The sequence below is a fragment of the Aulostomus chinensis genome, chromosome 1 (genome assembly GCF_037954235.1).
Source record: "Aulostomus chinensis isolate RoL2024-O1b breed Wild chromosome 1, RoL_Achi_v1.0, whole genome shotgun sequence".
NCBI lineage: Eukaryota > Metazoa > Chordata > Actinopteri > Syngnathiformes > Aulostomidae > Aulostomus > Aulostomus chinensis.
Window position 1 is genome coordinate 10,983,627 of NC_141320.1, and position 25,146 is coordinate 11,008,772.

The 25,146-nt window shown below is 44.7% G+C and overlaps 2 protein-coding genes and 3 non-coding genes across 5 annotated transcripts; 1 reads left to right on the top strand and 4 right to left on the bottom strand.

The window, feature by feature from the left end:
• Window positions 1-7,213: 7,213 nt before the first annotated feature.
• On the bottom strand, window positions 7,214-7,285 carry trnae-uuc (transfer RNA glutamic acid (anticodon UUC)). Its single transcript has one exon. It is a non-coding gene; the product is annotated as a tRNA-Glu (tRNA).
• A 2,953-nt stretch (window positions 7,286-10,238) lies between these two features.
• On the bottom strand, window positions 10,239-10,310 carry trnaa-cgc (transfer RNA alanine (anticodon CGC)). Its single transcript has one exon. It is a non-coding gene; the product is annotated as a tRNA-Ala (tRNA).
• Window positions 10,311-11,108: 798 nt separating this feature from the next.
• On the top strand, window positions 11,109-11,180 carry trnae-cuc (transfer RNA glutamic acid (anticodon CUC)). Its single transcript has one exon. It is a non-coding gene; the product is annotated as a tRNA-Glu (tRNA).
• Window positions 11,181-12,575: 1,395 nt separating this feature from the next.
• Window positions 12,576-15,410, bottom strand: LOC147270328 (uncharacterized). The gene has a single exon (XM_086180477.1). It carries the CDS (start codon window positions 15,118-15,120, stop codon window positions 14,125-14,127), a length of 996 nt encoding a protein of 331 aa, XP_086036603.1. The 5' UTR covers window positions 15,121-15,410; the 3' UTR covers window positions 12,576-14,124.
• Window positions 15,411-15,666: 256 nt separating this feature from the next.
• On the bottom strand, window positions 15,667-18,515 carry LOC147270329 (uncharacterized; the record flags this gene model as incomplete). The annotated part of the gene is made up of 2 exons (XM_086205184.1): window positions 18,033-18,515; window positions 15,667-15,815 (listed from the first exon to the last, which is right to left on the bottom strand). Coding segments are annotated over exons 1-2 (414 nt in total), but the record flags the coding sequence as incomplete, so codon positions are not given.
• Between the last annotated feature and the right edge of the window lie 6,631 nt (window positions 18,516-25,146).

Genomic DNA, 25,146 nt, shown 5'->3' on the forward strand with positions numbered 1-25,146 from the left:
TCATTAGCAATTCTTCCGACATCACTGTCGCAATATTTTGAGGTTCGTAGCAACTTTTACTACATTACTGTCGCATTATTTTTAGATTCGTAGCAACTCTTAGTACCTGACTGTCAGCATGACTTTGAGGTTATTCGAAACTTTCACTCCATCACTGTTGCATCATCTTGAGTTCATTAGCAATTCTTTCGACATCACTGTCGTATTTATTTTTAGGTTCGTAGCAACTTTAACTACATTACTGTCGCATTATTTTTCGGTTCGTAGCAACTCTTAGTACATGACTGTCAGCATCACTTTGAGGTTATTCGAAACGTTCACTCCATTACTGTTAGCATCATTTTGAGTTCATTAGCAATTCTTACTAAATCACTGTCGCATCATTTTGAGATCATTAGCAATTCTTCTGACATCACTGTCACATTATTTTGAGGTTCGTAGCAACTCTTACTACATTACTGTTGCATTATTTTAAGGTTCGTAGCAACTCTTACTACATTACTGTAAGCATCACTGAGTTTCTTAGCAACTATCACTACATGACTGTTAGCATCATCTTGAGTTCATTAGCAATTCTTCCGACATCACTGTCGTATTTATTTTTAGGTTCGTAGCAACTTTAACTACATTACTGTCTTATTATTTTGAGGTTCGTCGCAACTCTTAGTACATGACTGTCAGCATCACTTTGAGGTTGTTCGAAACTCTTACTACATTACTGTAAGCATCACTGAGTTTCTTAGCAACTATCACTACCTTACTGTTAGCATCATCTTGAGTTCATTAGCAATTCTTCCGACATCACTGTCGCAATATTTTGAGGTTCGTAGCAACTCTTACTACATGACTGTCAGCATCACTTTGAGGTTATTCGAAACACTCACTACATTACTGTAAGCATCACTGAGTTGATTAGCAAGTATCACTACATTACTGTTAGCATCATTTTGAGTTCATTAGCAATTCTTCCGACATCACTGTCGCAATATTTTGAGGTTCGTAGCAACTCTTACTACATGACTGTCAGCATCACTTTGAGGTTATTCGAAAGTTTCACTCCATTACTGTTAGCATCATTTTGAGTTCATTAGCAATTCTTTCTACATCACTGTCGCATCATTTTGAGACCATTAGCAATTCTTCCGACATCACTGTCGCAATATTTTGAGGTTCGTAGCAACTCTTACTACATTACTGTTGCATTATTTTGAGGTTCGTAGCAACTCTTACTACATTACTGTTGCATTATTTTGAGGTTCGTAGCAACTCTTACTACATTACTGTCAGCATCACTTTGAGTTTATTAGCAACTATCACTACATTACTGTTAGCATCATTTTGAGTTGTTGAGAAATTCTCACGACATCACTGTAGCATTAAATTGAGTTCATTAGCAACTCTTACTAAAAGGCTGTCAGCATCACTTTGAGGTTATTCGAAAGTTTCACTCCATTACTGTTAGCATCATCTTGAGTTCATTGGCAATTCTTCCGACATCACTGTCGCAATATTTTGAGGTTCGTAGCAACTTTTACTACATTACTGTCGCATTATTTTTAGATTCGTAGCAACTCTTAGTACATGACTGTCAGCATGACTTTGAGGTTATTCGAAACTTTCACTCCATCACTGTCGCATCATTTTGAGATCTTTAGCAATTCTTCCGACATCACTGTAGTATTATTTTGTGGTAAGTTGCAACTCTTACTACATGACTGTCAGCATCACTTTGAGGTTGTTCGAAACACTTACTACATTTCTGTCAGCATCACTTTGAGATCATGAGCAACTATCACTACATTACTGTTAGCATCATTTTGAGTTTATTAGCAATTCTTACTCCATCACTGTCGCAACATTTTGAGATCATTAGCAATTCTTCCAACATCACTGTCGCATTATTTACGTTCGAAGCAACTCTCACTACATGACTGTCAGCATCACTGATTTTATTAGCAACTATCACTACATTACTCTTAGCATCATTTTGAGTTCATTAGCAATTCTTATGACATCACTGTAGCATCATTTTGAGATCATTAGCAATTCTTCCGACATTACTTTCGCATTATTTTGAGTTCATTAGCAATTCCTACGACATCACTGTAGCATTATTTTGAGGTTATTAGTAACTCTTACTACATTACTGTCAGCATCACTGAGTTTATTAGCAACTCTCACTACATTACTGTTAGCATCATTTTGAGTTCATTAGCAATTCTTCCGACATCACTGTCGCAATATTTTGAGGTTCGTAGCAACACTTACTACATGACTGTCAGTATCACTTTGAGGTTATTCGAAAGTTTCACTCCATTACTGTTAGCATCATCTTGAGTTCATTAGCAATTCTTCCGACATCACTGTCGCAATATTTTGAGGTTCGTAGCAACTCTTACTACATTACTGTTGCATTATTTTGAGGTTCGTAGCAACTCTTACTTCATTACTGTCAGCATCACTTTGAGTTTATTAGCAACTATCACTACATTACTGTTAGCATCATTTTGAGTTGTTGAGAAATTCTCACGACATCACTGTAGCATTAAATTGAGTTCATTAGCAACTCTTACTAAAAGGCTGTCAGCATCACTTTGAGGTTATTCGAAAGTTTCACTCCATTACTGTTAGCATCATCTTGAGTTCATTAGCAATTCTTCCGACATCACTGTCGCAATATTTTGAGGTTCATAGCAACTTTTACTACATTACTGTCGCATTATTTTTAGATTCGTAGCAACTCTTAGTACATGACTGTCAGCATGACTTTGAGGTTATTCGAAACTTTCACTCCATCACTGTCGCATCATTTTGAGATCTTTAGCAATTCTTCCGACATCACTGTAGTATTATTTTGTGGTAAGTAGCAACTCTTACTACATGACTGTCAGCATCACTTATAGGTTGTTCGAAACACTTACTACATTTCTTTCAGCATCACTTTGAGATCATGAGCAACTATCACTACATTACTGTGAGCATCATTTTGAGTTTATTCGCAATTCTTACTCCATCACTGTCGCAACATTTTGAGATCATTAGCAATTCTTCCAACATCACTGTCGCATTATTTACGTTCGAAGCAACTCTCACTACATGACTGTCAGCATCACTGATTTTATTAGCAACTATCACTACATTACTCTTAGCATCATTTTGAGTTCATTAGCAATTCTTATGACATCACTGTAGCATCATTTTGAGATCATTAGCAATTCTTCCGACATTACTTTCGCATTATTTTGAGTTCATTAGCAATTCCTACGACATCACTGTAGCATTATTTTGAGGTTATTAGTAACTCTTACTACATTACTGTCAGCATCACTGAGTTTATTAGCAACTCTCACTACATTACTGTTAGCATCATTTTGAGTTCATTAGCAATTCTTCCGACATCACTGTCGCAATATTTTGAGTTTCGTAGCAACACTTACTACATGACTGTCAACATCACTTTGAGGTTATTCGAAAGTTTCACTCCATTACTGTTAGCATCATTTTGAGTTCATTAGCAATTCTTACTACATCACTGTCGCATCATTTTGAGATCATTAGCAATTCTTCCGACATCACTGTCGCAATATTTTGAGGTTCGTAGCAACTCTTACTACATTACTGTCAGCATCACTTTGAGTTTATTAGCAACTATCACTACATTACTGTTAGCATAATTTTGAGTTGTTGAGCAATTCTCACAACATCACTGTAGCATTAAATTGAGTTCATTAGCAACTCTTACTAAATGACTGTCGCATTTTTTGGAGCTTCGTAGCAACTGTTACTACATCACTGTCAGCATTACTTTGAGGTTATTCGAAACTTTCACTACATTACTGTTCGCATCATTTTGAGTTCATTAGCAATTCTTCCGACATCACTGTATCATTATTTCGTGGTTAGTAGCAACTCTTACCACATGACTGTCAGCATCACTTTGAGGTTGTTCGAAACTTTCACTTCATTACTGAAAGAATCACTGAGTTTATTAGCAACTATCACTACATTACTTTTAGCATCATTTTGAGTTCATTAGTAATTCTTACTACATCACTGTCGCATCATTTTGAGATCATTGGCAATGTTTCCAACATCACTGTCGCATTATTTTGAGGTTCGTAGCAACTCTTACTACATCACTGTCAGCATTACTTTGAGGTTATTCGAAACTTTCACTACATTACTTTTAGCATCATTTTGAGTTCATTAGCAATTTTTACAACATCATTGTAGCATTATTTTGAGTTCATTAGCAACTCTTTCTCCATTACTGTCGCATCATTTTGAGATCATGAGCAATTCTTCCGACATCACTGTTTTGAGGTTTTGAGGTACCTTTGTTTGTAACCTCGTCCCCACTGATCCTGGATCTGCTCGAGGTTCCTGCCTGTTAAAAGGAAGGTTTTTATCACCACTGTTGCAGGATGTGCTGCTGATGGAGAATTGTTGGCTATAAACTCATTGAACTCACTCCAAGTCAATAGTTTTGAGCAAACTCATGACTCCTGATGTTTAACTCAATTGTTTGTTAAACACAGAGATCCAGGTGTAGTCCCTCTATGTTCATCCACTAAACTAGAATAGAGTTCTCCTCTTTCCATGGTGGAACAAAGAAGGGGGAGGGTCAATAAGAATATGATCTTTGGACGTTACAGCATCTAAAGACTCAAATCCATATTTCAGGATACATATTTGAGAGGGAGGAAACAGTGATGGGAGGCTGGAGGCTTGAAGGGCTTGATTTTTAGCGGCCAGTGAAGCCACCTTTTGCTGGCTGAGTTCCAGAGACTCATGGAGGCTCTTTGTGGAGGATTTCCACGAGAGAGTCCAGCATCGAAACTTGTTAGTTTCCTGTCAACTGAGTCCAGGATGTCCCCGAGGTCCTTATTGGGTGATGAGGGTGCGCTGGACGGTCGGCTTCTTTTGGGAAGTGGGGTCACCACGTTACCGGTCCTCCCCATGACGGGTCGGTGGCAGCACTCGTCTACGTTCTCCTGCAGACTTTCTGCGGTTCCTTCTTCCAGATTTTATTGATGAGGATTGTTGTGGATGAGAGAATTGAAAATTCTTACTGCAGTTTGAGGTTTTGATGATTCAAACTGTGTAGATTGGCGTTAAGAAGTTAGCTAGTTTGGATAAATTCAGGTGTGAGCCACCACACTGAATCAGGCACAGGTAGGACGTTCACCCTGACATAGAACATCAACAGTTTAACGTTGCTGGCAGGACTCCAACCTGAGCAGGGACACCCCAATGGATTTCTAGTCCATCGCCTTCACCACTCAGCCACAACGACCACATTCACACACACATTTGAAGAGGATGGATATTCACAAAATGATCTTAATTTCTGTCACAAGCCCATTTGTGTGAGGTCCTATTTTCTCTTTTTCAGCATTCCTTTGTTTCCAGGTCTCTAATAAGTGCAGAATTACAAAGACAAGCAAGCTGGATCCATCCTGGGCAGGTGATAGGAGCCATTGACCACTGGCCAGAGACCCTGGCACAGACGTTGGGGGTGGTGAGAGAGAGCATTTCTACAATTATATTCTACATTTATAGAAGTCTACAATCCTACAATTTCATTGAGCAGACGCTTTTGTCCACAGCCACGTACGTACATCACATGTATAGAATATATATGTTCCTCTTTCATCTACTGATTAACCACTAAATGCAGTCAAATGCCAGTAAATTCTGAGCATTTATTCATTATTCATGATTATTCATTATTTTTGAATCCATTTTCACTGTCACTCTTCTGTTCATTTTCAGTTTGATTCATAAAAATGAACAAACTTTGACGTGTTTTCTTCTCTTGTGTGTCAACAACTTTGGATTGAATCTCCTGACAAACAGACCACATGACCAGGAGGAAGTGTTGTTGGTGAGTTTGGCCCCTGAGCTCAAGACAGTTGGGACCAATAAAGGACAGCTTCCAATGCAGCTGTGAAGCCTCGTTGTCAGCTGGGAGGAACGACAGGTGTCTCCCTCTAGTGGCTCCTCACAGCAACACCAGCCTCATTTCATTCACATGCATCCACCACCTCACTACCAAAGGCCAGTTGGGCCTCCACAGACAGGAGAGTTTCAAGTGTTGGACAAAGGTCTTTAAGATGTTCTTATTAATTCTATAACATCTGAGATTAAAATCTAGGGAATTACAACCAACAAGCAGCCAAACACCTGATCAGATGCTCCTTCATGAGGCTGAGAAGAATCAATCTAAACTGGGATGAAGAAAATTAACTGAGAGGAGAAACCTCCTGATTGGATGACATGGACCCACCTGATCCATGTCAGCCTTGTTGGAGCAGAAAGAGGTGGATCAGAGGAATCAGTGGATCAAGACTCAGGTGGCAGATGAAGAATCTCTTTATTCACAATGGAGTCAGAGAAATCTTCCAACGTGAGAGAACGTGACAGACCATTTTATACTGAAGACAGGCTGTGTGTGTGTGTGTGTGTGCGTGTGCGTGTGCGTGTGCGTGTGTGTGTGTGTGTGTGTGTGTGTGTGTGTGTGTGTGTGTGTTTATGTGCAGACTTTTCCCTGGAACAACGTTTTTTATTTGAAGCAAGAAAGCAAGAGCCTCCAGATCAAAGTCAGAATTGATGATGATGTCATCAGGGCTTTGATAGTGTATTTATTTGTACCTAGAATTCTGTCTTTGATCTCAGGAGGATGTGAGAGAAACTCAACTTTAAAAAGTATATGAGAGCATTCAGCTTGGTTAGAAAACATTTTGACTGTTCAACAGTAGAGGTTGTTAGAAACAGTTTACAACACTCAGAATTAAATTGAAGATACAAAAACCTTCCACACTTAAATCCTGTCTCTAACTTCAAACTGGGGATGAACATTTTTATAATCAATCTGTCTCTATGTGATGGCCCTGCCATGGACTGGTGACCTGTCCAGGATAATCCCCGCCCCTCACCTGAGGGATAGGCTCCACCCCCACAAACCATTGCAGATCATCAATAACCAAAGCTACTAAGGAGGATTACAGAGTTTGGGAGTCAGTGACTTAATAGAGTCTAACAAAGGGTTGGACCTGAATGAGACAGTCACCCTTCAACATGGGGCCATGGCAGAGTGAACCAAGAACACTACAATGGGGGTGAGAGTGGAGCCATGATGGACTCACAGTTCATCACCTCCACCATCATGTGGACCACCTGATCACCTCTCCCTCAACCTCTAAATAACTCATTCCCTGACCGGGAATCGAACCCGGGCCGCGGCGGTGAAAGCGCCGAATCCTAGCCACTAGACCATCAGGGACCACACTGAGCTCTCCAACAACAGAGACTATAGACAATGACTCAAGAACACAGGACTCTGTGGTCTCAGCTTGAGATGCAGAAGGTCCACCAAGACCACCAGACACCTCAGCCCCCTAAAGACAGTCCACCCCCAGGATCCTGCCCCCTCTGCTCCAACTCAGCCCTCCATTCATAACGTGACTTTCGCTACGTCCGAACTGCCAAGTACCAACCTACGTTCTCCTGCTACGACCTGAACATGGCGGCACCACTCAGACACCCGAGAAGATTGGTGGGGAAGCACGACCTCTGCTGGCAGAGCACAGACACCGCAATTAGGTAGACAGCACCAACGAAAGCCCCACCTGCTGGCCTGACTGTGGTACTGCACTCCACTCTGAACGCACCCTTCACTCATTCTCTATTATTAAGCACGTTAACGCACCTGTAAAGGTGTGTTCACATTATATACATATTATATATTTATGCTTGGCCGTTTTTGATGAACTTGGGCGGTACTCTGGTGCAAAGATGAGGTCATGGAGCTGATCTGGGAGCAGTCCTGATGTTAAATGCTGTGATGAAGGACAGTGTAGAGGAAAAATGCGTCAAATTTAAATTTTAAACAGTTTAACGTTGTTGGCAGGACTCCAACCTGAGCAGGGAGACCCCAATGGATTTCTAGTCCATCGCCTTCACCACTCGGCCACAACGACCACATTCACACACTTTTGTAGGAGACTGAAATTAGACAATGAAAGTTCATGTCAGCACAGTCAAACATTTTTTGTCCTCTCTCAAAGACAAACTATTTGTGTGTGTGTGTGTGTGTGTGTGTGTGTGTGTGTGTGTGTGTGTGTGTGTGTGTGTGTGTCAGTGTTGTGACTGAGCGGTGAAGAAGACGACCTTCTGACTCCATTTTCTTTGTTGCTCTTCTATCAGTTCCTCAGTTTCTCTCATCAAGTGAAGCAGCTTTGACAGGTTTACTTCTCTGTGTGTTCACAACTTTGGTCTTTAAACTCCTGACAAACTCACCACGTCACACATTTGGTGAATTAAAGCAACAAATAATGACATCATGATGATTCAGGTTCGGGGGGCACGGCCTGGAGGAAGAGTGGCCGTCTAGCAGAGTTGTTGGTTCAGTTCTCACTTCAGCTGGTGACCATGTTGAAGTGTCCTTGAGCAAGACACTGAGCCCCTCATTGCCCCTGATGACCAGCATCCAAGACCAACAAGCTTCTGATTGGCTCTGATTCTCTGAGCCAAAATCCAACACAGGAAACAGAAACTCTTGAGGTTGTCTCACATTTTTTAAAGAAACTCAGCACAGGACAGTGATAGGAGGCTGGTTTCCTTGATGTGGGCTTCACCTCCACTGTTGTCCACATTTAAATGCTGGCTGATGCTGGTCCCCTGTTGAAACCTGGACCAGACCAGGGACCTTCAGACCTTCAGTCTAACGCTGTTCCAGCATTGGATGAAAAAGTCTGGTCCTCTCATCTTCTTCAACATTGACTTGTTCTACCAGGACAAGAGAATCTGAGCTTGGATGTCATTTAGCAGTCAAAGGCTTGTTAAACTGGTCAACATCAGCTGGTGTTCACTCTGATGATGTAGCGATGGTCTGGATTCTTCCTTCTGGAGCACCAAGCTGCTGGGAAGAAGCCTGATGATGTCAGAGTTGTGTTCAGTGGCTCCTGCTGGGTCCATTTCTGACAAATGGGCTCCAAAGAGTTCAGCTGTTTCAAAGGCTAAGAGAAAGCAGCACATCATGGCGGTCAGGAGACGAGGTGGCCGAGTGGTTAAGGTGATGGACTGCTGATCCATTGAGCTCTGCAGGCGTGGGTTCCAATCCCATCCTCATCGTAGGAGACTTTGGTTTCTGCTCCTAGATTCTGGAACGACTCTGAACTGTGAGGCTTTGCAAGAGGAGATTCTGCAGCACCTGAGAGCTGCAGTTCCAGGACCCCACAGCACCACCTACTGAATTGGATGATAAAATGCATTTGTTGGACTTTTGTTTTTTGGTGACAGCGCCACCTATCAAATTAGATGATAGCAAAATACTACTTTCTAACTGTAGTATTAAAGGTTTATTCATTCATTTTAAACTTTTTGGAGGAAACAACTGTAAATTAACCAGCAGTTACTGGTGATGCTTCACAGTTTCCAAGCTCAAACGGCCTCCTGCTTGTTGGACTCACAATTTCCAAAAAATGTAGACATCAAAAGTCAAATCATGTTTTTGTTTGGTTTTGTGTTGTTTTGTTTTTTACTGGAGGAAAACTTCAAATTGTGATGATGTGTCTGACTTAGAAACTGAACCCCCAAAAATCAAAAAGTCTCCTTCTTCTGTGCCGTGATCTCTGAGCTGATCATGATTGATCTCATCAATAATCCTTGGCAGCCGACCAGTCACACACAGCCCCCCCCCCCACACACACACACTGAGACATGCAGCAGCTCACAGTAACTGCCTCAGTCACACAGCAGATAGACTCCTTTCTATAACAAGATAAGCAGTAGAAAATGGATGGAAGTGATGATGAACTGATGAACAGGTGATTTGTCCAAAAGTCAACATCAGATTCATTTCCAATCTGTGGAAGCAGTTTCATCTTGAGGTTCCAGGTAAGAACAGCCAGCTGTGGGCTGACACACATCTCTTCAGGAGCACTTCTATGCTCCAAACTTGCCAGGTTGAATTGTGTCTGTATTCTGAGGGCAGCAGGAGGACGGAGGAGTGAGGACACACACATTTGGAACTGAGAGCAGCTGTGTGTGGGATTTCCCCAGCAAAGATAAAACCAGCTCCTTCATGCTGGCTATGAAGGCTCACAGTCACACTGACCCAGCTACAAATACTTTGATATGCAACAGACTGGTTTCTCTTCTGGTAGTTTGTTATCAACTGTTGTCACATTTATGGATCAATTTAGCTGGTAAGATGAAGGCTCCAAAGGACCAGCTGGAGATGCCGGGGATTGAACCCGGGGCCTCATACATGCGAAGCATGCCCTCTACCACTGAGCTACATCCCCTCTGTCAGAGTCACTGTTTAACTGATGCAGCAACACAAACACAGACACAACATTTTTCTCCTTCATTTTAGGGATAAAAAGGAAGTCAGCCTGTGATCTCAAAGGCTCTGTGATCTCAGTAGTTTCACTGTGATGTCAGCCCACACAGCCTTAGACCACAGAGGCAAGTAAGGCTCCAGGAAGCTGAGGCTGCTCCGTTCTCAGTCCAGTCCAGAGTGAAGGTTTTCCTCTCTGAAGCTTTCCAATCCAGCCCAGATCCTCTCTGACTAGCAGGAGTCTTTGACCAGGAAATGAGAATTATATTGAACGTCTGCTCATCCTCAGAATGAAGTAAAAGTATTTGTGTTCCTAAAATAATCTTCAGATGTTAAGATCAATTATTAACATTGATTGACAGCTCTAAACTGACCCATCATCACTATACAGTTGCAAACTGAGGACTGGAATATTTAGAAATCCACAGTTGCTCATAACAACTGGTAGTACAAGTACACAGTAGAGACGACTGTAGGAAGTAGCAGTTGTGAGCCTTGAAAAAAATGCAGTAAAGACAGGAAGCCCCCATCACATTGTCAGTGTTTCAGTGACTGGCATTGTGAAGAGACTGAGACAAAGTCACGTTATGAATGGAGGGCTGAGTTGGAGCAGAGGGGGACAGGATCCTGGGGGTGGACTGTCTTTAGGGGGCTGAGGTGTCTGGTGGTCTTGGTGGACCCTCTGCATCTCAAGCTGAGACCACAGAGTCCTGTGTTCTTGAGTCATTGTTTATAGTCTCTGTTGTTGGAGAGCTCAGTGTGGTCCCTGATGGTCTAGTGGTTAGGATTCGGCGCTCTCACCGCCGCGGCCCGGGTTCGATTCCCAGTCAGGGAATGAGTTATTTAGAGGTTGAGGGAGAGGTGATCAGGTGGTCCACATGATGGTGGAGGTGATGAACTGTGAGTCCATCATGGCTCCACTCTCACCCCCATTGTAGTGTTCTTGGTTCACTCTGCCATGGCCCCACGTTGAAGGGAAACTGTCTCATTCAGGTTCAACCCTTTGTTAGACTCTATTAAGTCACTGACTCCTGCAAGGACAAACTCTGGTCAGTGTGGTCCCTGATGGTCTAGTGGCTAGAATTGGTGCTCACACTGCCACAGCCTAGGGTTCAAGTCCTGGTCAGGGAAGCTGTGGATACCCTGAGGTTCTAGCCAACTATGGACTGATAGCTGACCTCCCCTCCTCTCTAAAATCCTGGAGAAAGCAGCTGCTAATCAGCTGAGTGACTTCCTCCATAACAAGAGTTGATTTGAGGGTTTCAGTCTGGTTTTAGAGCCCAGCACAGAGACAGCACTGGTAGAAGTCACTGGATATATAAATATATATTATAGATAAATATCGGCCGACTCATCAATGGCTGAGGAATACATTCAGTCAGTAGCATAACAGTCCTCTGAAGCTGTAACGTGAGCCCACTTCTACCGACTAGAGGAGAGGTAAAATTACACCTGAAATCTGAGGTTTGTCCCTCAAAAAGAACCGCGATGTACTAAAAGTTTCCTCCCCAGAATGATTCTATCAACAAACACTTTAAATTGATATTCTGGAGTTTTATTTCAGTCGCCTGGAATTTGCTGTGGAGTGAGTAAGATGGTATTTAAATGGCAGGCCTATCCACTCGCGCTAGCACGAGCATTGCAGATAGCGTCAGCAGGACCAGACCCAATGGGTCCAGAACTGTCTCCAGTTGCTGGGAGCACCCTGGTGAGCTGGGAAGGCCAAAGGTCCAGAAAAGTGAACCTCCACTTCAAGACTGCAGCTGCTCCAGAAAGCAGCTGCAGTCTTGAAGTGGAGGAAGAAGTGCATGGACAGGAACTAGGAGGAGAGACCACATCACCAATCCAGAACAGAGTTTAAAATCCTTCTCCTCAGTCTTAAAGCTCTGAAAGGAACATTCCAGCTAAAAAGGAACCTCAGATGTGTTCTTGTGTTTTTATTATTTCGAACGATGGCAGGGATTTGGTTTGAGAGCATCCATGTCTAACTAGGTTTTGGTGCATACTGCTAATTAGCTCCCACCGCAGGTCGTGGGGGCAGCAGATAAACAGACAAATCATAACAAGAACATCCACTCCAAATAGTCAAACACCAGGGTGGTGATCAAGTAGAGCCTCTGCATGTCAACAAAAGCACTGACAACTTTAAAAGAGAACAGAAAGTTTATTAAAAGACAAGTTTATAAGGACAGTTAAAGGTGTGTAGACGGCTGTTTACACTTTAATTCAGCTGTAGAAGAAGAAGACCTTCACTGTGAAAACTCATCCTGTGTTACAGCCGCCCCTCCAGGACGGTCAGGGACCAACTTCAGTCCTGGTCCTGATACACCGGAAATCCAACCAATCCCTCCCATAGGAACCATGTATTTGTTAAAGCAGCGCTCGCTGTGTCTGTGTAGGAGCCGGTACTGAGCGTATACTGCATGTGTACTACTACTAAAGGTACTTCACCAGAGGCTCCAGCTGATGTCACATATTTCTCCATCAGCTGGATGACATCACTGATATCAGAGACTCCGCCCACTCATTTATTTTCACACATCTCAAAGACAATTCAGTGTTTGATCAGGGATCAATACATCAATATAAAGATCAGTACTTGGTGCCAAGTGGATCTTTGATGGTGACCTCAGAGAAATCAGATCAGCCCTCACACCCTCCTGTCCAATGGTGGCTCCATGATTTCAGCTTCATCCTGTCTCTTTCCTGATGTGTTTTCCCTTCTGCTTTCAAAAACTCTTTACACCCACAACCTTCATGTCTGGCCTCCACCACCATGATTAGTTTCAGTTTCTCCTCAGCTTCAGTCACACAACACAGGATGGACAAAGGAAGTTTCTCTGTTGCGTCGTCTCAAGTTTTCCTGACCTGAGGAGCTTTGTTAACTAACTCAGCAAGACTGATGTCTCTCAGCTGTGTGTTCTCATCATTGTTCTCCATGTAGACACGTTGTCTCCACTGACCATAATCCACTCACCTTCCTTCATTCGTTGCAGTGTCCCAACCAGAGACCAGTCAGGTGGTCTCTGTTCCTGCAGTCATACTGGATATTCGCTATGTGAAGGGGACCAACAAAGTGGTGGTGGACGTGTTGTCTAGAGTTCCTCAGTGTGGTATTTGATTGTGACCGGTTTTCCTCTCTCTGGTTCTCCTCTTGTCTTTTCCTAGCCTCTTAAATTGCAACAAGAGATGCTGGACCACCGGAGCAGGCCACTGGTTCCCCTCCTGATAGTTTGACCTTATCTGAGCAGTCCAATGGGGGACGTATATGGTTTTTAGAGGTTTAGTGAATTATCATTTTGGGATTCAAGAAAAATTACATTCATGGTATTTTGGTAGCGGGATTCCCTTCAGGACCCTGTTCTTGTAGGGGGGTGTGATGGTCCCTTGGCTGATGTCTTTCATGATGTTTCTTGTGTTGCAGCAGGGAGCTGGAGAGTGGGGAGCTGTTCATTCCTCCTAGTTGGTTAGTTGCTCTCTTCATAAAGAACCCGCCTTGCCGGCCAGGAGCCGCTCTTCCTCCTCATCCATTGTCACTTTCATTTTCAGCAGCCAACATCTCTTCCTTACAGCTCCCTTACACTCATGCAACCATAACATTGACTCCATTGCCTGTCAAATCCCATGGCTCTTTTTGTTCTATTTTGTTTTGTTGTTGTTTTCTTGGTTAAAAAAAACATTATTTGGCTTCCTACCCACATCTCCCACTGTTTTGCCATTGCTTCAGAGCCAAGTCGTGAGAAATGGTTTCTCCCCAGTGTGGGTTCTCATGTGACTTTTCAGATGTCCCTATTCTGAGAATTTTTTACCACAAACTGAGCAGGGGAAGGGTTCTCCTCAGTGTGCATTCTCGTGTGTCTTTTCAGACATCCCTTTTCTGAGAATCTTTTGCCACACACAGTGCAGGGGAATGGTTTCTCCCCAGTGTGCATTTTCATATGTCTTTTCAAATGTCCCTTTTCTGGGAATCTTTTATGACATACTGAGCAAGGGAATGGTTTCTCCCCAGTGTGCACTTTCATGTGTCTTTTCAGACATCCCCTTTCTGAAAATCTTTTGCAACAAACTGAGCAGGGGAATGGTTTCTCCCCAGTGTGCATTCTCATGTGTCTTTTCAGATGTCCCTTTTCTGAGAATCTTTTACTACACACTGAGCAGGGGAATGGTTTCTCCCCAGTGTGTGCTCTCATGTGTGATTCTAGATGTGCCTTCACTGAGAATCTTGTGCCACAAACTGAGCAAGGGAATGGTTTCTCCCCAGTATGTGTTCTCATGTGTCTTTTCACACATCCCTTATCTGAAAATTTTATGCCACAAACAGAGCAGGGGAATGGTTTCTCCCCAGTGTGCGTTCTCATGTGTCTTTTCAGACATCCCTTTTCTGAAAATTTTTTGATACAAAGTAAGCATGGAAAAGGTTTCTCTCCAGTGTGTGTTCTCATGTGTCTTTTCAGACATCCCTTTTCTGAAAACGTTCTGCCACAAACTGAGCAGGGGAATGGTTTCTCCAAAGTGTGTGTTCTCATGTGTGATTTCAGATTCCCCGTTGAGAATCTTTTACCACAAACTGGGCATGGGAATGGTTTCACTCCAGTATGTGTTCTCATGTGTCTATTCAGACATCCCTTTACAGAAAATCTTTTGCCGCAAACTGAGCAGGGGAATGGTTTTTCTCCAGTATGTGTTCTCATGTGCGTTTTAAGATGTCGCTTTTCTGAGAATCTTTTGCCACACACTGAGCATGGGAATGGTTTCACACCAGAGTGTGTTCTCATGTGAGTATCCAAACTACTTCTGTAACGAAAACCTTTACTGCATGTTGAGCACCTAAATGGACGCTCATCCTCACTGACTTCTGTCTCAGATTCAGAAGGACCAAAGGTCACGTTCCTGATGATTTCTGATTCTCTTCCAGTTTTTAGTTTTTGCTCTTTTGAGCTGCAATGACTCACTTCCTGTCCTGGGCTCAGTTTCTGAAGCAAATTCCTCCTTGAGCCAAAGGGTTCCTTGTGCTCAGAGGTGGCCGTGTTATCAGGTCTGACCCAATCATCCTCACTGACTTCAGTCTCAGCTTCAGAATAGTCTGACATCTGGTCTTCAGTCTTAGGTTGTACAAGTGTATCTGGATCTACCTTGCTGGCTGGTTCTGGTTCTGGTCCTCCACTCTCTTCTCCATCAGCTTCTGTTTTCAGAGGATGAATTGGGCTCCTGCTCAGAGACTCTTCTTTCAAGTTCTCCTCAGTTAGACTCTGATGAAGCTGTGGGAACTGAGGTTTCTCTTCGTCCCCTTCACTCTTCACAGGGACCAGAGTGAAGGGGAACGTGGTGATATCAGCCTCCTCCTGCCCTTGAAGCTGCGCTCCCTCCTCACTGGTCCAGAGCTCCTCCCACTCCTCTTTAATGTGGGGGGGCTCTGGGTCCTGCAGCTCAGGGGGAACCTCTTCTTTAATCACCAGCAGCTGCTCCACATCTGCTGGACACAAACAGCAACATCAGAAATCTCTTCATTTGACTCTGAAACAGCGGAGCAACAGACAGAAACAGAAATCAACTCAATGAAAAGAGACGTCCTGCTACTGACGACCAGTCAGCAAACTGGGAACAGAAACGCTGGCTTCAGATGCTTGGATCAACGTTGTGTCACCCAGGTCAAAGGTCATAGGTCCCCTCTGCTGAATGCCTTTGTCCATTCATAATCACATTCACTCGTTGGAATGTTAGTGTCTATAATGGGACAAATGGACAATTCTTGAACGGCCAGTCCAACCCAAGGTCGCCAAGAAAAATCTTTCTTTTTTTAAGTAGGCCTTTATAATATCCGTGTCAGCCTACATCTTAATGTCAAAAAAGAAGCAACATGCACAGCATCCTGGGCCAGCCTGACACACACACACGACACGGCAAGGCTGAGTGAAGCAGTCCTAGTCCCCTATTATCCAGCTAGAACCCTTCGCTCCCAGGATGGAGGGTTACTGGTGGTTCCTAGAGTTCTAAAAGTAGAATGGGAGCCAGAGCCTTCAGCTATCAGGCTCCCCTCCTGTGGAACGGTTTGAGTCCGGGATGCCCCCCCCCCCCAAGACCTTCCTTTTTGATCAAACTTATAGTTAGGACAGCTTAAACCGGCCCTTCGATATTTTGCTGTAGGCTTCAACCTGGTTTATGCTTCTGCATGGCATCAACGCCGTACCTACACTGTCGACGCAGACCTACATGGACCCTACGCCGCAGCAGACGTGCACCTCCAAAATGTCCTGACTATTCATTGTGTCGACACGTCGTGACGTGAACATCAAGGACTGTGATTGGTCCGTTCAGAGGAGTCGCCGAATGCATTTAGAGGTGGAAGAACCTCCACGACAAAATGTGCGTCTCCGGAAGAAAATGGCCACAAGTCGTGTTTTTCATGTTCAAGGTTTTAAGTTTGATTCATGAAAACAAAGTCGTTCAAAGAGAAGCACTGGACTTTCTGTTGGAAATAGTTTTGTTTTGGAATCTGACAAGAGCCCCCGAAACCATAGAAAGACACAGCCACACCCCCTAGCAGCTTGGAGGTGAGCTGCAGAGCAACGCATTCCCTCAACACAGAACTGGGCACTGGGCTTCTCTCTCCTCCTCTCTGTCCTCCTATATGTGTCATACATAAATCACACACATTACTAACTCCTCTTCTCCCCTCATCCCAGATCCTGGTGCTGCTGAGGAGGCTGCAGACCTGAAGAGGCTCAAGCTGCCACCCGTAGCTCCACCTGCTCACGTCCCCGTCTGTCCATCAGTCTCTTCCTTTCTCTCTCTCTTTATCTCTGTCCCTCTCTTTCCTTCTGCATATCTGTCTTCCTCCATTCTCTGTCTTTGTCTCTGCCCTGCTCTCCTGCTCTCTTTCCCCCTAACCAGTCAAAGCAGAAGGCCATCCCCACTGATCCTGGATCTGCTCGACGTTCCTGCCTGTTAAAAGGAAGGTTTTCATCACCACTGTTGCAGGATGTGCTGCTGGTGGAGAATTGTTGGGTGGAGGTTCATTGAAGGAGTTTGGTTCGAGACCTGCTCTACTAGTAAAGAGTCATGAGAGAACTTTGTTGTGATTTGGTTCAAACAAATAAAATTGACTTGACTTGAACGTGATGATAGTGTGGAAAAACTGTCAAAAAGAATGAAGACAGGTGAGAAAGAAAAGGGAGGATTAAAAAGAAGAGATTAAAGAAAAGCTATGGTTCTGCTGAGTGTTGTGATGCTCATGTTTAGCTGTCAAGCTAGCAGCTCTGGACTCACTGATCTGGACTGAAACTGCATTGAAATGAAACAACAGAGCGTCACTGGTGTCTGCAGGAGGTTTGCCTTTGGATTTTGTCCCCTAAAGCTGCTGTAACATTGGTTCATTCTGACGGGACTCATTTGGATATCATGTGACTTGCTGGAGACAGAGAGACTGCTGACGTGTGTGTGTGTGTGTGTGTGTGTGTGTGTGTGTGTGTGTGTGTGTGTGTGTGTGTGTGTGTGTGTGTGTGTGTGCTGACTGAGTCCCACCAACATTGTGCTGCCTGCTCTTTGACTTTGTCTCAGGGGTTTTTCCAGCTGGTCTGGACCACTTGGTCTGATGAAGCTCCAGCTAGAATTCCTAGACTTTGTTTCTGAGCTACTAAAACCTCCCTTTATGTTGGGAACAATGCAGCAGGTCCCTGCGGGGACTCACCTGCTCTGTCCAGCCTGACTCGGGGCTTCAGCACGGCATCGAGCAGCAACCTCTGCCGGCGGTTCTCCCGCTCGTACTCCGCCACGGTTTCCTCCAGCAGAGCCACGATCTGCTCCGCGGCCGCCGCCAGCCGCTCGGTGAGCAGCGCTCTCAGCACCGGGACTCCAGCCGCTGAGTCTCCTTCTCCCAGCTGCAGCAGGAAGTCTTCAGCGGCGGCGAGGATCCGCTCCTGGACCGACACCCGCAGCAGCTGCGCGGCGCACATGTTGAGGTTCTACCGGCGCCACTCAGCCTTCAGGAGACAAAGACCGAGGCCGGGGGTTCACGGACTTCTCCTTCTTTCCTTGTTGTTTGAAAACGTCCCGCGTCTTCGTCTCGTTCTGTGAAGCGCGTATTGATGACGTATGTGGTGACGTCCAAAGCCTCGTGAGCCGGCAGTGACCACGTGACTGATTCAGGACCTCCTTCTCCGGCTTGGCCTGAGATTCTAAATGTAAAGCAGTGAAACGCCGTGGTTTCCTCCCTCCTCGTCCAAAAGCGTTCGCTATTTGATCAAAGGAAGGAGAAACAAGTGACTCGATGTTGTGGAGGCTGAACTCCGAGTTGAGAGAACTTTCATTCTGATCTGAGAGCAGCAACAAAGCCACTGAGAAAAACTGAACCACTGTCAGAGTCGGCACAGCATCAGCAGTCAGGCTGTGTTCACACTGGGAGAAACCATCGGACAGAAACCTCCCTCAGTCACACTGAAGGAACCTGAACTGACTGCTGCAGCTGGGACACACACACACACACACACACACACACACACACACACACACACACACACTCAGCAGGAAACATGAACAGAGAGATAAAAGCACAGGATGCCTCCTCCTCCTCCTTCCAGAGATCAACTGATCTCCAGATTGACTTCAATTCTTTGATCAGAATTCTTCTTCCTCCTTGATAGATTTATTGATACTTTGTCATAGACGGTCCATTCCTATTGGAGGATGTTAAAGAGCAGGAGAACCAGGTTCCCATGTATGGAACTAGAATATTTATAGACTGTATTGCAGTCGTTTCCAACATCCATCCATCCATTGTCTTCCACTTATTCCTGTTAAGGGTCATGGGGGTGGAGCCTATCGCAGAGTCTACAGGTGAGAGGCGGGGTTCACCCTGGACAGGTCAGCAGTCCATCACAGGACCAACACATAGAGACAGACAACCATTCACTCTCACAGTCACACCTACAGTCAATTTAGAGTATCAATCAGCCTCGTCCCCTCTTGATGTCTTTGGACTGTGGAGGAAGCTGGAGTACCAGAGAGAACCCACACAGGAACAGGAGAACATGCAGACTCACACAGAAAGATCCTGTGCTCCAGCCGGGACTGGAACCCTGAACCTTCTTGCTGTGAGGTATTTTTATCTCACAAGTGGAAAAATGTAGAATCTTCATGTCATTACATGTCGTTCTCCATTGGGTCACTAGGGGGCAGCACCTACCTGCATCACCAATATGAGCCTTCAGTCTGTCAGGGGGTAGAATTCAGTCACCACCAATGACATCAGAGTCAGAGTTTAGATATCAAAGACAGACATTAAAGCCTCTCTGATAAAACAAAAATATACTGCAATATTTTTTTCCAAAGTGAGACCCTCTTTATTCTCTAGTTTAATCTGCTGCAGTAATAATGAGCATCTTTGTCAGTCTACTGATGAATGTCAGATATCTTTGATGACCAAACCTGGACGTTTGTCTCAGTTTGACTGGAAGTCTCATTCATTCATTTCTCCTCCATGATTTCCTGCAACGATTTCCTGGTTCTGCTCCATTCAGGTTCAGAGAGCTGAGATTAAAATCACTCAGGAATAAAAGAGGAGACACCAACAAGTCAGCATGGAAGAGGAGCAGCTTTTCAAACTGGTCACCCTGGCTGCTGGTCTGGGCCTCCCTTTGCCTCGGTGCTCCTTGAACCAGTGAAGGTCCTGGTCCAGTCTTCTCCACTGAGTCCTCGTGAACAGGGAGCACCTCCCCACCAGAGAGGTGCAGGGCAAAGGAAAGGAAAACTCCAACCAGAATGAACGCTGCACTAAAAACTGCCCTCCATTTCTTGAGGGGAACGTTGGGTCTTCCTCAGGCAAATGGCAGTCAGCAGTGGCTCAACATCTGAACTGAGCCCAGACCTGGTCAGCTGATCATTCACCAGCTCAGCCCCTCCCACTCATGACGAAGACCTTGAAAACCCCAACATCACCTCCTCCACCTCAGTCTGGCGTGTGTGGATGGAGGGCTGTGACGTCAGCGGCGATGACATCACTGACACAAACACACTGATCTCTGACTGGTTTGGTCTGAGTGGGATTCAGTGACATCACACCACCTGCACCAGATGAAGGGGCGGGGCATCCAGGAGCTGTGACATCACTGGTGACTCTTGTTGGGCCGCCTTCTTGGCCAAAGTGGAGGAGAACAGGACCCAAATACAGACGGGGGAGAGGAGCGTTCAACAAAAGGAGGCTTGAATGATGAAAAGACAAAGAACAACAAAGGAACTCAAAGCACCAACAGAGGAGAAAAGACAAAGTAGCAAACAAAAGCCAAACTTCCACTGGAAACTTGGAGGAGCTGGAACAGGAGGGAGAGAACATGAGGCTGAGAACCCTGGAGAATGAGAGGTGGACAAATCCACCAGCGCAGCATCAGGAGAGCAAAGAAACCAGAAGGAGCTTTGAGGAGCTGCTGACATGCAGCCAGGGAGCGTCTGCCTGAGATGGGAGGAGCTGCTCATCCACCCAGATGGAGAAGCAGCCATCTTGCTCTTCTGACGCCGACTCAGAAGGAACAGAGGAGGTGAGGGGCCTCACGTTGTCATGGCGACATGGAAACATTCCACTCTGTCAGCGGTGCCTCCATCAGACGCACTTTGTCTTTGTGAAGATCAAAGTGAAAGGAAATAATAAAATAAAACAATGAAGGCTGCATGAACTGAGTGACACACTTGAGGATGACATCAGCAAAATGTGTGATGTCACACTGCTGAGTCGTGAGGTCACCACCAGAGAACAAATGAGTGATGAGATGCTGATTATTGACTCTCTACTTTAAATGATCTCACTCTCTTCCAGCTGGAAGAAGTTTGAGGATGAATGAAGTCAAGAACTGGAAAAATGGAGAACATTCATGTCATTACATGTTGTTCTCCACTGGGTCACTAGGGGGCAGCACCTACCTGCAACTCCTGGGAGCCCTCAGTCTCACCTCATTTTCAGGCTCCAACTAAAATGAAGCTTCAACTCTTCTGAATCCTCTCCACCTGTCAGATCTGTTTGAAACTTCCAGGTTTGATCAACATCCCAGTCTGAACACATCTACAGGTCAGCAGTGACCACAGCACCACCTACTGGCAGCAGGAAATGACAGATTTGACACTGAGATGTCCTCGTCACGGCGTGATGGAGAGTTCTGATGATTCATCAGCACAATCAAACTCTGAGAGCTCCTCCCTGCATGGTTGATGAGGGTCAAAGTTCCCATGTGGCTCACTTCAGGTGGAGGACCAGAGATTTTAGGCTCATGTGAGTGGTTGATTCTAATGTAAGAATAACAGACCACAGACTAGTCAGTGAATAAAACTGCCGACTTCTTTATAGACAGAAAATGTCAGAAAAACAAAAACTATTGGTTCCAAACCCTTTACATCCACACACATTCAATAAAGGAGTCTCCCTCCAACCAACAGACAGAAACCAAACCTCAGGAGAATCAGGTTATTGACCTCTTTTGAGTCTTATTTGAAGTTAACCCGACTTATTTGAGTTGAGGTTTAATTTGGTGGCTGGATTTCTATGATTGTTTGTTTACTTCACGGTGTCTATTTGAGTTTCCTCAGTCTAGGTTCTCATTTGATCTTGGTTCAGCCTATTGATGAGTTTTAGTTCTACGTTCCCTCTTCCTGTTGGGTTGTTTCACCGGCTCTATCCAAGCTTGAACTCCCTTTCAACAACCCACTCATGGAACACCGATTTGGCACACAATCAGGAAACGTGAACAAAACAAAGTCATAAAAATAAAACTCAGGGCCAAAGTATTTCAATTTACAACTCAATCTCACAAATCAATGATCAGAGTCTCTCCCGTTCATCACCAGTCTTTTCGTTCAGTCCGTTATCAGTCCAAAAGCAATTCAAGGTGTCTCTGTGAAACCTGTCAGTTCTGTCCTACCACAATCCCACCGTCAGGGTCAGTGTCACCTGGGTGGGTGAGGTTTGCAGCGCCATTTTCCACTCCGACTGTCTCTCTCCTGTGGGTGGCTCGCCATCTTTTCTCCACAGCGTCAGGTGTGTTTGCACACCAGTGATCCCGCCTACAAAACCTGGCCAAATCCTTGTTCACAACGCAATCAACACAATCCAGAATCATGGACAGCAGTTGAGTCCAGTGTCTTCTCAAAAAATGAAGGGACCAAGGAGAAGACCTCAAAAGAGTCTGCTTTGTTTACTCTTTCCTCTCTCATTCTCGAGTCGTCCGTCTGCTTTAGTTTACTTTATTTATATTTGTACAGCACTTTTCATCCAGAGACTGCAACACAAAGTGCTTCACAGAACTGAGAGAAAACAGGCAACATTCAATAAAATATAAAACAATACAATAAATACATGTTAAGAACCCGGCCTTCCCAACCCACATGACCTCATACATGCACACACCACCCCCCCCACACACACAAATACACACACGCATACACACATACACACACTGACTGTCAGTAGGAACATGGCAGGGCACTGAAAATCCTAGTGAGGAAAGACCACCTATGGGGGCCATCCTCACCAGGAGGTGCCACAGCCCACAACCACAGGGAGCGCCGCCACCCAGACCCCCCGACCCGGACAGACCGGGTACACTCCACATATAATGCAGAGCCCCCCAGCTCTCCGGGCCTGGACGATCCCAAGGACGACGCCCCTCCCAGTGTGGAGGGCCCCCACCAGGACACACTGGAGCTAAAAACTAAAAGACTCAAAGAAGGTAGAGTAGGAAAGAACAGAAATTACAATGATATTAAAGTATCAGAATGACATAAAATATATATAAAATCTAAAAGTTTTAAGAACTAATAAAAAAGTAGAATAAAATAATTAAAAGACTAAAGTAACAATAAGATATTGTGATAAAATGAAAGGATAAGAGAGACTAAGTCAGTTAAAAGCTAAGCTAAAAAGGGGAGTCTTGAGCCTCCTTTTAAAAACATCAACAGTCTCGCGGTCCTTCAACACCTCACTGGCGCTGTCACCTGTCCCCACCTGCCTAAAGACTGCCACTATTGTCCCTGTCCCCAAGTGCTCCACAGTGACAGGCCTAAATGACTACCGACCCATTGCACTCACCCCAGTAGTCATGAAGTACTTGGAGAGGCTGGTCAAGGCCCACATAGAGGCCTCCATCGACGTCTCTGTGGACCCCCACCAGTACGCCTACAGGCAACACCGCTCCACTGATGACGCCATTTCACCAGTGGTCCACACAGCCCTCACCCATCTGGAGAGCAGGAACTCCTATGTCCACCTTCTCTTCCTGGACTTCTCCTCTGCCTTCAACACCATCATCCCACATGGGGGACCTGTTCAGTGGACCTGAGGACTGGTGACCTGTTCAGGGTGAACCCTGCTCTCACCAAATGTCACCCCCCCATAACCTTTAACAAATCAGTGGTACAGAAAATGGATGGAGTGACTGATTCACTGCAGAGGCACAGTGATGTTATTAATGGAGGAGTCTTTTCATTAAAGACTGAAGCTCCATACAAGACAGAGTCTGTAGACAAGAACATCACAACCTGGGAAGCTTTCACTTCTTTGGACAGACAGCTTTGATTTCAGCTTCTACCTCTGTAAAATTGAAAGTAAAGTAAATGGAGCACCTGTGAAGGTAAAACTGATGATGTCATGACTTGTTCAGTCCTGCAACGTTAAAGTCCAACACGCTTTTGATTGTCTCTGATTCTCTGTGGCAAAATCCTACAAGAGGAAACAGAAAATCTTGAGGTTGTCTCACTTTTTTTTAAAAGAAACTCTGCATAGGACAGTGATAGGAGGCTTGTTTCCTTGATGAAAGAGACTGGTCCTCTCATCTTCTTCAACATTGACTTGTTCTACCAGGACAAGAGAATCTGATCTTGGATGTCATTTAGCAGTCAAAGGCTTGTTAAACTGGTCAACATCAGCTGGTGTTCACTCTGATGATGTAGCGATGGTCTGGATTCTTCCTTCTGGAGCACCAAGCTGCTGGGAAGAAGCCTGATGATGTCAGAGTTGTGTTCAGTGGCTCCTGCTGGGTCCATTTCTGACAACTGGGCTCCAAAGAGTTCACTGTTTAAAAGGCTCAGAGAAAGCAGCACCTCATGGTGGTCAGGAGACGAGGTGGCCGAGTGGTTAAGGTGATGGACTGCTGATCCATTGAGCTCTGCAGGCGTGGGTTCCAATCCCATCCTCGTTGCAGGAGACTTTGGTTTCTACCCCTAGATTATGGAATTGCTGTGAGGCTTTTAACTGACACAGATACCAGTTGAGTCAACTTCCCTTTCACAACCTGACCAAAACAACTCTGACACCCAGAGCTCACATGTGTCAATCACCTCTGGAGAAGGTCCCGCCCCCTTAGAGCCATAAATCCTCCCATCAGTGAAGAAAACTGAAGACACCTCTTGGATGAGAGCTGAAGCGTCTTCTAGAAACCTGAAACAGTCCACTTGGAACGTTTAAATAATTCTACAATCCTACAGTTTCATTGAGCATTTGTCCAAAGCCACGTGCATGTCTCACATGTATATAATATATATGTGACACTCTTTCATCTACTCATTAACCAAAAATGCAGTCTCATACCAGTAAATTTGTGCAGAAGAAAACGTTATTTGTGCTGCTTCTTTATTCATTTATTTAGTTTAGTTCGTATTTTTTAATGTGTTTTCTTTCAAGTCACATTTTGTCCATTAACTTCATAATCAGAGTCACCATCTCATCACATGACTAAAGTCTGGGTTCTGTATTGGTGGTAAAATATCCTTCCATGCCCCTCACTAGTTTGCACACAGAAAAGCATATTTTACTGGTTTCAGATCTC